The sequence below is a fragment of the Lepidothrix coronata genome, unplaced genomic scaffold (genome assembly GCF_001604755.1).
Source record: "Lepidothrix coronata isolate B3197 unplaced genomic scaffold, Lepidothrix_coronata-1.0 Scaffold95, whole genome shotgun sequence".
Classification (NCBI taxonomy): Eukaryota; Metazoa; Chordata; class Aves; order Passeriformes; family Pipridae; genus Lepidothrix; species Lepidothrix coronata.
In genome coordinates, this window is record NW_016690275.1 from 1,249,274 (window position 1) to 1,264,317 (window position 15,044).

Below are 15,044 nucleotides of genomic sequence, written 5' to 3' on the forward strand. Positions count from 1 at the left end.
ACATGATTTAATTGTGAGAAATCCAGGTTGGCTGTTTGCTTTTTTTTTTTCCCCTGGTGTTATTTCTTGGTTTATTGTTTAACTGTTCTGTTTAATTTTTTAATGCCATTATTTCCTTGAGTGAAAGTTTAATACCAACCATGTAAAGATCTTCCTGTCCCTCCCTCCCTCTGCTTTAAGATTGAAGTTTGCTTTTTCTAGTCTTGTATCTCCATGAGTTCTCAAAGATGATAACTAGTGACTTTGAGACTGTAGAATTATCACAAGCCAAGCCATAGTGTCTCCAGTTGCAATACTGAGGAAAGTCTGCCTCATGCATATGTAGTGGAACTGCCAGCAGTTGCTGAGATTTTGTTCAGTAGTCACATGTCTTAGATAAAAGTGCCGTGGACTCATTAAGTAATCACAAATGACTGGTCCTTAATTTTAGATCCAGTTTGAAACTGCTGGAAGAGTCTGACTCATATTAGCCATAATAGTGACTGAGAAAAAGAAATTAATTCTCTTTGTGCTTAATGGATATTGATATGCCCGTTAAAAATAAATACACATGAGTTTGGAAGAAGGTCTGCATGTGGCTTGAATATTGCATTTCTTCACTTGTGGTCAGGTCATTAGCATAATTTAAACATTGTTGTGCATAAATTTTTAAGCAAATGTATCCAGGCATTAGCATAGCCCCATTTCTACACTACCCCCTGCAACTCTGTGCTGCCAATTTAATATTGTTTCAAGTACTGTGACTTTATCTGCTGGAACATTCACTATCTACTAATTTGGTGCGAGTGTAAAAAAAACCCCTTGAAAATGTTTTTGTTTGGTGAATAATTATTTGTCAACCCATATATAACTTCTGGAGTTGGTGATATTGTGGTATTTGGCCCTTTGAGCTCAGACTGCCCTTTCAGGGGCAAAAGAGTGTGGATAAATGAGAAATGGAAAGAGGCTTGGTAGGATGAGGCAGTGGTGAAGCCATATGCGTTATTTCATGGTTTCAAGGTACTGTTACCCATTGGGACTCTGAATTGCTGTGATCATAGAATAATTTGGGTTGAAAGGGACCATCTAGTCCACCCCCTGTCCTGGCATGGGCAGGAACAGCTTCAGCTAGAACAGGTTGCGCAGAGCCCTGTCCAGCCTGACTTTGAATGTTTCCAGGGATGAGACATCTACCACTGCTCTGAGCGATCTGTGCCAATGTTTTACCACCTTCATTGTAAAAAACTTCTTCCTTATATCTAATCTAAATCGACCCTCTTTTAATTTAAAACTATTACCCCTTGTCCTATTGCAGCAGGCTCTGCTAAGGAATCTATCTGCATCTTTCGTATAGGTTCCCTTTAAATAGTGAAAGGCAGCAATAAGGTCTTCCCAGAGATGGTTGGCTCAAAGTCAGCATTGCTCTGCCCACTGTGAAAAGATATTCCTAATATCTCAGTCCTGAGATGATATGTCACAGAAATATGGAATGTTTTCTCACCTTGTATTTTGTGAATGGGTGTGTATTTTGCTTTCCTTGTGTTTTTCTCCTCCCACTGTTTAGAAAAAAGGATTATTTGGAATGGTAGCCCACTTAATAGGTTAGCTTCTCATTGCGGAAAGATGGAAAGATTCTGAACTTGATAAGCTGAACAATATTGCCAATATAGGATTTCAAAATATTGTAGATACAAGTGGGAAAACTAAGGGGGAGGCTAAATGCAAGGAGTTAGTAGGGAAGGGCTTGACTTGTTTAGCATTTTGTCTTTTGACTCGAAGAATGTCTTTAAATTACATTTTCAAGGTTGTCTCTTAAATTTTGTCTGCTTTAAACTTGTACTTGAACTAGAAGTTGAAATTCTCATTTACTTTAGTCCAGAAGCTAGTTTTAAAGCAGCTTATGAAATATTAATAGGCACACAATGCCTTCAACAATGCAGTTTTCAGAAACATTGCTGCCAAGTTAATATTCAGTATCACATTTTCCCTTTCACTTCTTGGAAGTGGCATCAGAAAGGATCCTGGGAAGATTGATTGCATTGGCAGATAGGACCCATCTCATTAAATTGAATTTAAATACTTGCTTGATAAGCTTAAATGCGATTAATAATTTTTTATCTTTCGCTCAAGAGGTTATTGAATACACTAGGTAAAATAAAAGACATAAATGTTCATAAATCATTAATGTGTCCCCATCAGTATAGTACTTGATTTTAGGCCAACTAGTGTACACACTATTAAGGAGTATAGACTAGTCTTCCTAAACCAGACAAGCAGACTTTTTCCAAAATTAGCAACAGAAATTCTTCCATTGCTATGTTCTTTTTGCAGAAAAAATGGCACTGTGACAGTCTTCAATTCTGTAACAAAGATACATTTTATTAAAGGACTGACATCTTTTAAAGCCAGATGTGCAAGTTGTTTTTTCTCCTCCAGCTCTTGCTTTGGTTTTGCTGTTACCTACCAGGTCTCAGATTTTGGACTCTTTGTTTATGACTACTAGTTGATGACATCAAGAACATAACCTGCAAAAGAAAGGGTCATCCCCCACCTGCCCTTTCTTGCCTGCTATTTCCCTTCTGTTGTTATAAAGTAACCGCTAAAACTTGAAATCAGAATCGACAAAAAAACCTTTTTCTAAGACATGGAATCACTGAATGTTTTGGGTTGAAAGAGACCTTAAAGATCATCTAGATCCAACTGCCCCACCGTGGGTAGGGATATCACCCACTAGATCAGGTCGCTCAGAGCCTCATCCAGCCTAGCCTTGAACATTTCCAGGGTGGGGCATCAACTTAAGGTGGTTAAAGTTTTTCCCACTGGCCTCAGTAGATGCCAGTGTTCAGAGAACTTGTTTTTAAAGGTAACAGTAACCAAATTAACATAGTGACCAAGAGAGAGTCTAGTCCAAGTATTTTGCATTTTATATCTGAAATCAAACCATGGTCAACTTAGAAGGAAGCCATGACTGTGGGAATATAAGCCAGTAGGGTCAATGTGCTGGGCAGCAGCTTCACTCTTTTCGAATAGGCTTCTCTACATGAGAATAGAGGCAGGAGCGAAGAACGTGTGAGAGAGAGACTGTTTCCAGACATGGGTGGTAAGGAGCTTGATTTTATTCTTTGCAGTCTTTCTGATCTCAGAATAGCTCTATACCCTGTGGGGTATCAGTTACTGGGATATGTGTTGGGGGTGAAGATGGTGGATCTTTTAGAAGGAAATAATTTGGGGCAAAAAACCAGAACATTCTTAGGAGCAACTAAGCAGTATTTTAAATTAACTTTTGTTTGCTTTTTATTTTCTTTTTTCTTGAAATATGCAAAATGCTTATTTTTCAACTTCTTTGTTTGAGTACAGTAGTTTAAAACTCTAGAGATTTTAAGTTCTTTTCAGAGTTTTATGATTCTTATTCAGTTAGTCTTATGTGGCAATTAGACTGAAATGAATTTTTATTCTTTGAAAAAAAAGAAGTGCTCTAATGTATTCAATAACTTTTAAAGTCGTAATGAGTTATTTTGTCTTGTAAATTAACGGGGGTTTTTTTAGTTAACTAAATCATTAAAAAAGTATACAGTTGTATATATTTGGTTGTTTTGTTTAGTGACTCTAGTGTATTATCAAATGCAATAGGAGTATCAGAGAACAATAGCTATCCCTTGAGTAAACAGCGCTGGAATTTTTTCTTTAGTTTTCCCTTTAAAATACACATCAGAGTAGACTCAGCCCACATGAAAAAATCTGATGAACAGAATTTTACATCTGTGTTCTGTAACAGTTAATCATCCCTTCACACAAGGCCGTATGTTACCCGGCTTCATAAACAGAAAACATCTTGTGGTTTGGACAGTGTATTAGAATCGCCGCAAAAATAGTGTGTGGGCTTAATTTTTGTGTTTTGGCACTAAAAATAATTCTAGGACTAGTACATATAAAGAAAATTACCTTTAGCTTCTATATTATTTCAGCATTTTTAATTTCAAAACTGAATTCTTCATGACAATTCAGACACGTGGTTCATTAATGCAATTCTAGTGACTCTTACTGATGATGCAGTTTGTAAAGTTATTTCAAGGTGAAATTAGAGTAAATGTGACCTAACTTAGCAGTTCTGCAAAATTTGTAACAAAGTGACTAGCAAATTAAGTGACTTCATCCATCTGTGAAATATTTCAAGGTCACATTTTTATTGGCTACAAGATTTCTAACTAAAAAGACAGAGGATGACAGTACTTACAGTTTGATAATGTTTGCTTACTTAGCGTGAAATGAAATTTAACAGTGCAGCATGCCTACATTTGTAAATTTATTGTGGTTGTTTAGACTTCTTGGAAAATGAAATGCCAAGCTATCACTTTTGGCTTCCAGAATGTGATCTTTAGGTCCAACAGAAAAGTTCACTTTGTAAAATTTTCTTCTTTAAATGAGTGTGACATTAATTTTTTTTTAAATATATTTCTTGAGTAAAACAAAACTTGTGGCACACCTGCATCTGAAGTTAGGATATGACAATACCAGCGTAGCTGGGAGCGTCTAATGCAGCAACTGCTCCTTATCATAGTGCTTGCTACCACCAGGCATCATGTTCAGCTCAGGGGGACAGTGTGTGAGGTTAAGTTCTTAAAAGATTTCTAGATTGAGATCCTATATTATAGCAGTATGAAAAGGATGTCATCTCCACCTGAATAGGTAGGGCATGAGTAATTTACAGCCAAACAACTTCAAAAGTAGAGATTAGGATGGTCAGTTGTTAATACTTGCGACACCTTTTTTTAAGGGGTTAAACTCAGACCTAAGGTGGTGTTTGGGGTTTTTTTTTGTGTGTGTTTGTTTTTTGTTTTGTTTTTGTTTGTTTGTTTGTTTTTGTTTGGTTGGTTTGTTTTGTTTTGTTTGTTTTTTGTTTTGTTTTGGGTTTTGGGTGTGTGGGGTTTTTGTTGTTTTTTTTTTTTTTTTAAGGAGAAAGAAAAATTGCAAATTCCAAAATAATTTATTAAAGAATTTTAATTGTCAGTCAATACCATGTGATACTCTGCACAATATGGTATAAAATCAGGGAGAATGCAGGAGTGTGTCTACAGAGTTGGTTTAGTGCTTCTGAGCAAAATACTAATGGTTGACTAATCAAAATACCAATAATTATCAAGTTAGTTTGTAAAATACAGATCTGTCTGAATTTGCACCTTTTAGAACTAGATGTATTCTGAGCATGTAAAAGACTGAAGAAATTTCTCACCTGAGATATCTGCAATAGTTACAAAACCCTTTAGGATAGTAAGTTGGCTGTGTCGGTTTTGCACACTGACTGATAATAATTTATCTGGTATGGTGTAAAATTCCCTTAATGTTTTCTTTTATCATTTGGTTAGTATTGATGAAAACTGAGTCCTCTGAATATCTTGGTCTCTTGAATCTTGAAGTGACTAATTATGAACTCTGCCACTTCACATATGCATTAGGGGATAAGGAACTTGGTCTTTGAGCAGTATATTCATTTTCTGTGGCTTTTATAATCAATGAAGAGGAATGCTATGTATTTCTTGATATTCACATTTTTCCTGAGGTGTCCAAATGCATCATAGGGTGCAAAAACTCCAAGAGTTGCAGTAGCAGATTCCTGCATCATAACCTATAGATCAAGAAAGAAACAAAGCCTGAGGATATGGATCCAACTGAAGAGAACAGGGCAGAGAGTGTGAGGATGAAAATATGTGTTAAAAAGTGTGTTAAAGTGGACACGTTAAAGTTGACTTCCTGAGAACAGCTTGACAAGCATTTGTATTTACCATCGATGAAGAGGGCCACAGGAGAGGAATGAAGTAAATGCTGAAGTACAAAGCATCATCAAAGAGAAGTCTGAAAAATAGGACTATTTTGTCTCTGCTAAGTGCCACAGAATGTAAGTTCCAAGTAATCTTTCATTTGGGAACCATCAGCTATCAAAGAGAAGAAACCTCAATTATCCTGTTGCTTCTGAAATGTATGCTGAGGTCAAGGATCTCATAGCCTTTACAAACAAAACCAGAATTATTTGTTGTACCCTGTATTATTACCTTATAAAGGGTGCAAGACTGAACAAATGATTACTTTATATTTAGTCCCACAATTTTATATGGCAAAAATGTTACTGTAAGAATGAATTTACAACAGAAAATGTCAAACCTTATATCAGAAATGAATGAGTTTCAGAAGCCTGGGATGTAATGCTTTTTTTTTCCCGTTTAGTTTACCTCTTAACGTTCAAATACAGGAATACTGCTCTCAAGGAGGAGGACTAGCAGACAGTTTTGAAGTCTGTGTATTTACTTTGTCTGTATTTCCTTTGTTAACCTCTTAGCAGTAGCATAAAGCAGATTTTCTCTTCTCTCTCATTTTTTTGTTTTGGGTTTTTTTGGATTTTTTTTCCCCCTGGATGGAAGAAGGTGGGCTTGAACTAGGAAAGAAATTACAAACTGAATGGCAGAACCTGCTCTGTGCCCTTGGAATGGGGGACAGAAGATAAGTCAAACCTCATACATAAAGAGCTCTGAGAAGCTCTCATTTCCCAGACTGCTGTTGGAGTGAGAGAAAAATAAGGTACCACACTAATGTTCAGTGGACCATTTCCATCCAGCTTGTGGATGGAAACCTTAATCCTTCAGTTCTGTGGACATGTACTTGCGTCTCATTACTGTGAGATTACATGTGAAGCTGTCCTTTTGCCCTTCAAGTCCGTGTTCTTTTTACTTTGTATGCTTTGCAGTTTCAGATTCTGCAAGGACAACAGGAATTACTTAAAACGGGATGTAGAGGGTATTGAGAGAGAGACGGGTTAATGCATCTGAAAAACTGGATTCTTCATTGCCATCATGTTGGCCTGTGCCTCTAGGGCAGTGGACCCCAGATGGATGGTTTCATTTGCATATATATTTACATAGTCTTTTATTGTAAATTCATGTGATCATAATGAGGAATTTATCTGCAGTTGTCTTCTCTTGATGGTTAAGCAGAACTTTCTTCTTGTCAGAACTCACCTGCAATAAAATCTTTCTAATTATCCATTATAACTTGACCCTGATAAAAATATACAGGGGTCAGGATACGAATCACTTTCTGAATGCCTGTATTTTTTTCCCAGAGGGGCTTCTCCATTGCTCTGCTTTTCTAGTTACCTTCAGATTTTTTATATTTTTCTCTTCAGATTTCTTTCCCGTTGTTGCCCGTTGTTTACTTCTAACTGCTCCTTCAGTTTATTAAACAAATTACAGAATAATTTGTTCACCAGAGAAATGCAGAATATATGACTGATGGATGTTTTCAATAATGAAACGTAACAAGGTTTTCACTGCTCTTTACAACTAAATATTGGTGAGAGAAGAGGTAAAACACCCACCATGGTGCTGCTGGGAAGTACAGATGTTCCTCTGCACCAGAGGGTTTCTAAATCTAAATCTTCCATATAGTATCACTGATACAGAGAATTGGTATTAGACAGAAGATAGAAAGGAGGATTTATATAAAATGGCATGTGGAGGTTGCTCCGTTCTTGTGTTCTGTATCATGTTGGACCTTTGTGTTTTATGATGAAACCTCTTTAAGCCCATGGAAGTAGGATGAGATAGTCTATAGCAATGTGTGTAGAGCTCACTGCTCAGTGAGTCTGTGGCCACGGATGGGGAAAGGATAAGGGTGCATCTGTGGGAGGATGAACAGGCTCCTTATCCACAACTGTTTTTGCTGATCTCATGAGGTAAAAGAAAGTAAATCCATTTAACATCGCATAGTAAAAAGTTTCTTGCATGAACTCTTACATGGAAAGAGATGTTTAGTGATGGATTCTCCTGTGATCTACCTTACATCTCACACATCGTATTCAGGTCTTCCACTGTCAATTAACTGTGAAATCCCACCTACTGTAACTTTGTTTGATGGTGCACTATAGCTCTTGAGGTCTATGATCTGCAGCCTGAGAAAATATTTTGATGCTTTTGTGTAAGAACTTAATTTAATGTATTTGCTACGTATTTTCGTTCTGGTGAGCTGTAATTTCATTAATTAATTATTCATTCTCTCCAGTACTCTGTGTACACTTTAATAATGGTTAGAATTGAAACGAGCAGTTGTTGAAGAATTGAAAGTTAGGGAAATATAATGGTTTTTTATTCAGTGAGTAGTAAAAACCATATTCATATTCCAAACTACTTCTTTATGTGTATTTTGTAGTTGATTTGAGATATACTTTGTGCATAAAACAGACACAGTATGCAGTATCTTGGTAGTGTTCCCGCTAGCCATTTGCTACATTTCTTTAGAAAGATGAAAACACCTTTAATTCAGACTTCGCAAAGAACTGTGTTCTAGTTTTAGTATTTTAAAATATCAGCCTACTGCTTCAACCCTGAAGGGGTTTTACATATGGTTAGAGTAGTACTCTGGTTAGGTTTCCTTGCAGAATTATTATTGATGCTACAAAACATTAAGCAAATTCAAACTTCTTTTGTGCATAATTTTACTTGAGCTGTATTTCCTTGGTGGTGGTAAAGTTAGCATTTGTTAATGCATATTTTTATATTCTAATTAGTCACTTAAAGCCAAATAGGCTAAAGAGACAAGAAAAAAATAGAATGTATGCAAATGGCTTTAGCTGAATTGAAGAGGGAAAAAAGTGTCTTTTCCCCTGAAGCATACATTCTGCATGAAATTCAACTTGACAAGTGACCCTTTCAGAGCAGTGCTACAAAGATTTCTCGGCATTCTCCATATATGAGAGAGGCAGCATTCTTACATTGAACACAGAAGCAGCCCTCCAGTTCTCTCTAAATGAAAGTAGCCTCATCCTCTGTCCTTTGTGTTCTCATCCCCTGTGTTGGCATTCACATTTACGTGCACATTTTTATGTGAGAAAATGTTGCAAAAAGGAAAACCATTGGGAATGTTAATACAAAATAACATATATGATAAAATACAGTCAAAAAACTCAAAGTATTAAAAATATGTGTTCACTTGTAAAAAGAAAAAAAGGAAAAAGAAGAAATATTTGTCAGTTAATTTAATTTACAACTAGGTGACACAAAAGCTGAACTCCAACTCTCTAGTCTTGCATTCTTTAATTTGAGAGCAGAAGAAAACAATGGTCTGTGATTCTGTGTGAGCAATGAATAACAAGAATGTATGACTTGTGACACCAATAGTAATGCATTAAAATCAGAGTATCTGATGTTTAAAAATAACAGTAGTGGATAACCAGTATTTTATCACCATCCAGTTCTCATGCAGCAGTATTCTAGAGATAGTGTGCTGATTATTCTGCATTTATTTCTATTGTCAGATGGGAGAGATGTGCAGTCTAATATTTAGTATGTCCCATGCCTTCGATGGTTTTCCCAGCTGTATTTAGGAAGAGAACAGAACGTGTTCAGAAGCTGGCCTGACAGAGGGGTTTTGGGTGGGGCACCTCTGGGGGATGGTAGGCTGCTGCTAGTTACACCTCACACACAATATTGACTATGTACACAGAACTGCTTCTTCATGTATAGAACATAAGTTCTTATAGTGCTTAATAGATTGTAAATTACAGACATTTGATAATTTTCAAATCGATAGGCTCACATTTTACACCAAGATATTTAGGGCAAATTTTGAATGGAAAATTGCAGCCTTAACAGGAGCAATTATGGCATGTGAACAAACATCTCTTGAAAAACTAGAAGGTCAGGCAAGATGATACTGTAAGACAAATAAGGGGAACGGCTCCTTTGTTAATTATTGCTGGTTTACAAAAACAATGACGGTGGATTATCAAAGACATCCCTTGGTTGAAAGAGAACCAGAGAAGAAACCATCTGTTCTTCCCTTTTGAGGTTTGCTGTACCTTTATGCTTAGGGGCTGAGGAAGGTGGGTAAAGAACTGTTTCTTTTATTAGGCCAACCTTCAAGAACTATTCATATTAATCTTAATTTTTGTATTGTGCATGTATAGTTTTGTGGGTTTTTTTCCCAGGCGAGTAACGTGATGCAGGTAGATCTCTGTGGCTGCCATTGTGTTCTCTCGTATATGGTTGCCTCCCAGCGAGGGGTGTTCCTTCCCCTGGAAGAAGACTTTTAGGGGCTGCCCAGAAAAGCAGAGGCAGATATAGGAGGGTTTGTCTGTCTAAAATGTTTTTCTTTTAAATGCTGAAACGTGCTGATGAACAGGATGCAGAATACCTGCTCAGAACTGTTAATATTTGGTGCAGGTTCCATTCTGTATTTATGATACAAAACATTAGGGAGGCTTGCTTCAGACACAGGCTTTAGTTTCAAAGCATCATTTTTGCAAGCCCACTCAAATGGAAATACATGTTAAATATTTACTGCCTTAGTGGCTTATCCTTGGATACCAAATCATTTTTCCTACTGCTTTCCCCAAATACTGGAAAAAGTGCTGTAGAAAATAAGTATGTTGCTTGTGAAAGTTTACCTTGACAACTGCATAGCTAATTTTGTGCAAATAAAATGTTAAATGCAGATATTTTGCATGGTGAGAGTCCTAATCTTTGCTATGGGTATAAAGACAAGTTAAAGCTTAAATGCTGATCTCTCTCTTCTAGAAAATTATCCATGGCTGCAAAAGCATTTATGCTTCACCTCAACTTTTTGAAAAAGACAGTGTCTTTAATTATTTGTGTTTTATTACTGCTATGAAATCTTTTCCAGTAAGTCACTGTCCTGAGACAGATTGAGTTTGATGGAGCTTCTCCTTAACTTAAACGAATTAGTTATCAAAATGGAGAATGTAAGTATTATCTAATTGGTGTCATTTGGCAAAATTTTTGTGATGCAACTCATGCTGGAGACAGCATGACAATCCTTACATCTTCTAAGGAGTCTCCTTGAAAATGGCAATAGAACGCTTGCTTTGATTGGACTGGGGAGAAAGGACAAGTCGAAGAGCTTGAGACATATTTAACTGCAACTTTCTGTTGTGGCATTATAACACCAGAAAATTGATTCTCCAAATTTTAGTTCGGAGAGAGTTTCAGAATATCAACCGACAGTTGATATAACCCTAATTTTTTGCCCTCTGGACATAATTATCTTATTCTGTTTGTCATTAGGGATGAAACTCATTGTCATCTCTGATGTTTTGCATTTTAAAAATTTGAAAACCAGTGTTTGTTTCTTTCTCTACTCCTCCTGTGAAATCAATATACCTTTCTGAAATTGCCATATGTGTCTGCTTTTTTTTATTCCTTTTCAAGCAAGAACTATGTTCATTTCCATGAAGGAATGAGTTGTTCATCACAAGAAGCTGCAGAAGGGTGAATCAATGAGCAATGGGGAAATCAGTAGTTTAGCTGTTTTTTTTTTCTTTTTTTTCGAACTACAGTAAACTGTGTTTATGAAACTGAGTTCTCTGTGTATGCCTTTGAAAGTAGGACTGTGATAAAATATTTACAGGTATGGCATGAGGAGTAGCTAATGAATGTCTCCAGTACTTTCAGCAAAGCTGTAGAGGTAGTGTGTAATGCATATGAAACAACTTTTGTTCAGAAATCTTTCTAGTATAGTGAAACACTTAATAGTCTGACTCATATAATGTATAAAAACAATGTCCTCAGTTAAGGTATTTCCTTCTCTTTAAATTGTCCTGAATATGAGAATATTTTAGGGCAGAGAAAATCCTATCAAAAGCAAAACTTGTTCTATGTTTAAAAAAAAAAAAGTAAAAATTTTGAAATTATTTGTCTCTGCTGTTTGCATTCATGGAAAAGGAAATGGGTATGTGATTTACATGGTGGCAAGACTGTCAGTTTGTGTGTTAGAAGCTGGAGGCCTGCTTCTGCATCTTCATTGTAGAAGATAGAGCCGGGCCTTTGTAGAGAGTAGTAGTTGGTGTGATATAGTGAAGTGCAGCAGAGCTTAAACCCGCTCTGCTTATCCAAGGAGAGCTGGTGCTCCACCTCAACCCCTTCATACTTTACACACAGGATAGGTGGGAGCTATTACCATGAGCACTGGCCAATAATACCATTTAGTGCATTTTTTTTCTGCTTTACTACATCAGCCATATATCTGTGTGATGCATCTCATGAGCACAAGAGAGAAGGGGAAGTCCATTGCACAAGGTAATGCCATGCTTTCCAAAGCTCAAAATTTGCCCAAATTTAGATCGATTCTCTCTGGAAAGTGGTCAGCAGTCAGTGTGCTGCATCTGCTGCTAACGTGCTCACTGAGATCATTTGGCTGCTCCCTAATCTGCTTATTTGCTGTATTTGTCTTGTTATGAAAAGGACCGAAGTCTCCCTGGGGCATGCTGAGGACTGCGGAAGCCACCTCTCCCACAGAAGCTTCTGCTACAGCAGCATATTGAGCAATAGAGACACTGGAAAAGGTCGTATTTACTTGATAAAAGCCAAGTGTGTCTGCTTGATTCTAGTTTTCAGCTCTCATTTAGAGGACATTTTAAAAGCAAGAAAGTTTACGTTTTCTCCTTTTTAAAGAGTAGCTTTGTCATTTTGAATTAACTTCAGGGATCAGTGATGGCTGCGAGACTTCTGTCTTTAATATTTCTGACACCTACATAAATACCTTTTTGCATCTGTCAGGGAGGGTCCTCAACAGGGGCAAATACAGCATCAAACCAACATTTCCCTCTTTGAAAAGAGAGAGTGCTGCCTCTGCTGTAGGCTAACTGGTTTTCATGTTTCATGACACTAATGTTTTTGCTGCTTGGTGGCAGAGCACAGAAGGACACTCAAATTGAAACCTTCAAAAAATACAGTGATCCCTTCTTAAAGCCCATAGATGAGGTTTTATTGGCTTTTTTATTTTTGGTAATATGCCTGTAATATTCCTCTAAGGTCTTTACCATTTGAAAGTTGAAAGCTGTGTGATAAAAACAGATTTGTAATAAAACACAACCTCCTTATAGAAGTTGCACTAAAAATAGTTCTGGTGGTGCCCTGGGGGTGTTCATCAGCTAGCGACAGTGGCTGCGTTTTCACAGCGGGAAAGCAGGGCTGGTGAGGTCAAGGAGGATGAGTCTGTATTCCTGTGGGGAGTTTGGTAGGAGCATTAAGGGTTTTTTGAGCTTTTATGGATAAAATGGGTGTGGGTTTGTGACAATATTGTTTAAAATACCTGGAAAGCTGGAACAAGCCCAGAAGAGTTCCAGTGCTAGCTTTCAGTGTGCACTTGTTTTAGGACCCTCAGATAGCAGGTCCAGCTGACCTCTACCAATAACTTTCACATTTCAAAACTAGAAAATTGCAGCTAAATACTCATGAATCCCTGCATGCTTCTGTTGGAACAGAATTGGTAAGTTACAATCCTAGCTTTTGCTTTACTTCTTCTTTTACGCTTTTAAAAACACTGACCTGGTTTACTCTTTACAAAATAATGACTCACTGAAATGTCTGCATCACCAGAAACTAATCCCACCTCTGCGTGCTCTTCGTTTTCCAGATGATGAACCTGTAACATCTGTTTTACAGGAAGACTTTCTTACTTCCTCATGCCCATAGGTGCAAAATGGTTTCTCTTGGGAGCATGGGTGCAGGTGACCATGTTCAGCATGTGGTTTGACTGAGGTGACTGATTGATTCCTGACTTGTGCCAGCAGACAAGAGAGATCCTGTTGGACTAGAGACCTCACTTAGCTTGTGGGAGCGTGAGTACAATAAAATCCCCGTGGCAGATGTCAACGTGATAGGATTTGAGCAGGGACTGTTTTTGTACAGCAGGGAATCTTCATCAGAAGCACAGGGAAACTTCAGCTTGAACTAAAATCCAACCTTATCTTAGGGAATACATGTGGGATTCAGACATGCAACAAGAGAAGAGAGCCAGCACCTTTTCAGATTTTTTGCTTGTCTCATCCTGTGCAAAGGATAGTCTGCTGTATGTTAATTTTAAAGTTGTTTAGAACTCTGCTGGGATTTTAAACGAGTATTGTTGTGGTGTGCTTGTGATGTTGCTTCCTTTGTTTGCCTATTGCCATATAGCTGGCCAGCTCTATAGGAGAACTGTCTGTGGAGTGCCTTTTAATGTTTAGATCTAGCAGTGATTAGAATACACTAATGCCCAGTGGGTATATGTGTCATTTTTTAACAGCTGCCGAGCTTTCTCCCTGCTGCTCCAATTAACACATTCAGTACACACTTGCCGGTGAGTGGGCTGTGTGCGCGGATTAAACCACTTTGCTATTTATTCATTCAGCGTATGTGATGCCAGAAATGAATTGGCATGTTTTCTCTTCTTAAAACAAATGAAATCAAATGGGCTGCTGAGCCTGTGCCCGGGTAAATATGAGGGCAGTATTTAACTGGCAAGTAGAAATCTATTTTACTTTGAGATATGGTTCAGTCCATTGACTAACATCTATCTCCGCCTCCCGGCCCCTCTTCAAATGATGGAGACACAGGATAGGGAGCTCTCAGTGCTGGGTTTCCCCTTGCTGGCAGGCAGGTCTCTTCAACTTTGTCCTCTGCTGTTTAATAACGTCTTGAAATCCTGAAATTCTCCTTTTTCTTCAATGTTTTCCTCCTTTATTTATTTTCATGTTGAAATATTCTAGTCAGTCGATTTGATAAAGTGTGTCTCTGTTTGTCCCTTTCTCTTTTAAAGGGAAAACAATATGCTTCCTAGTCAGAGCTGAGATAAGGGAGGGGTTGTTTAATGGTACTGGAGCGGCTAGTGGGAGGCTGCAGCTTTGCTTTGGTGCTTGTGGTTAATTCATGCTGGACAGCTCTTTGTGAAACAGAGGGCAAAGGGGGCTGTTGGCTGGGGCTGCTGAGGAAGGAGATGGAGCGCTTCTTGGGCTTTGTCAAGCAGATAAGAAGATCAAGAAGAAGAAAAGGCAAAAAGTACCGGCCAGAGGAGGATTACCATGAGGGCTATGAGGATGTCTACTATTATGCCTCAGAACATTTTCGAAGTAAGTATTTCACATAACCTCATTTTCCTTTGGCTGTTGATAAATGTTATGCTTTTAAGATGTTTAAACTCCAAAAATGCAAACAATATCCCTCCCTTGCTAGAACCTGAGCCCCATTTATGTATTAGAAGTCAGTTCCCATGAGGGCTTTATCTGGCTGTGCTGCCGCTGAACA

At 37.7% G+C, this 15,044-nt stretch overlaps 1 protein-coding gene across 10 annotated transcripts in view; it reads left to right on the top strand.

Moving 5' to 3' along the window:
* GRIP1 (glutamate receptor interacting protein 1) overlaps positions 1 to 15,044 on the top strand; it is a 323,893-nt gene that overhangs the window by 84,204 nt on the left and 224,645 nt on the right. For 4 of the 10 annotated variants that reach the window (XM_017822136.1, XM_017822138.1, XM_017822137.1 and 1 more), the window contains exon 1: positions 14,369 to 14,869. The exons of 1 other annotated variant lie outside the window; for it this stretch is intronic. In XM_017822136.1, the coding sequence (XP_017677625.1) occupies positions 14,611 to 14,869 (259 nt within the window). In that variant the 5' untranslated portion in view covers positions 14,369 to 14,610. Of the gene's footprint in view, positions 1 to 14,365; positions 14,870 to 15,044 lie in introns of those variants that run through there. 5 more of the 10 variants (XM_017822147.1, XM_017822146.1, XM_017822143.1 and 2 more) reach the window with 3 other exon arrangements.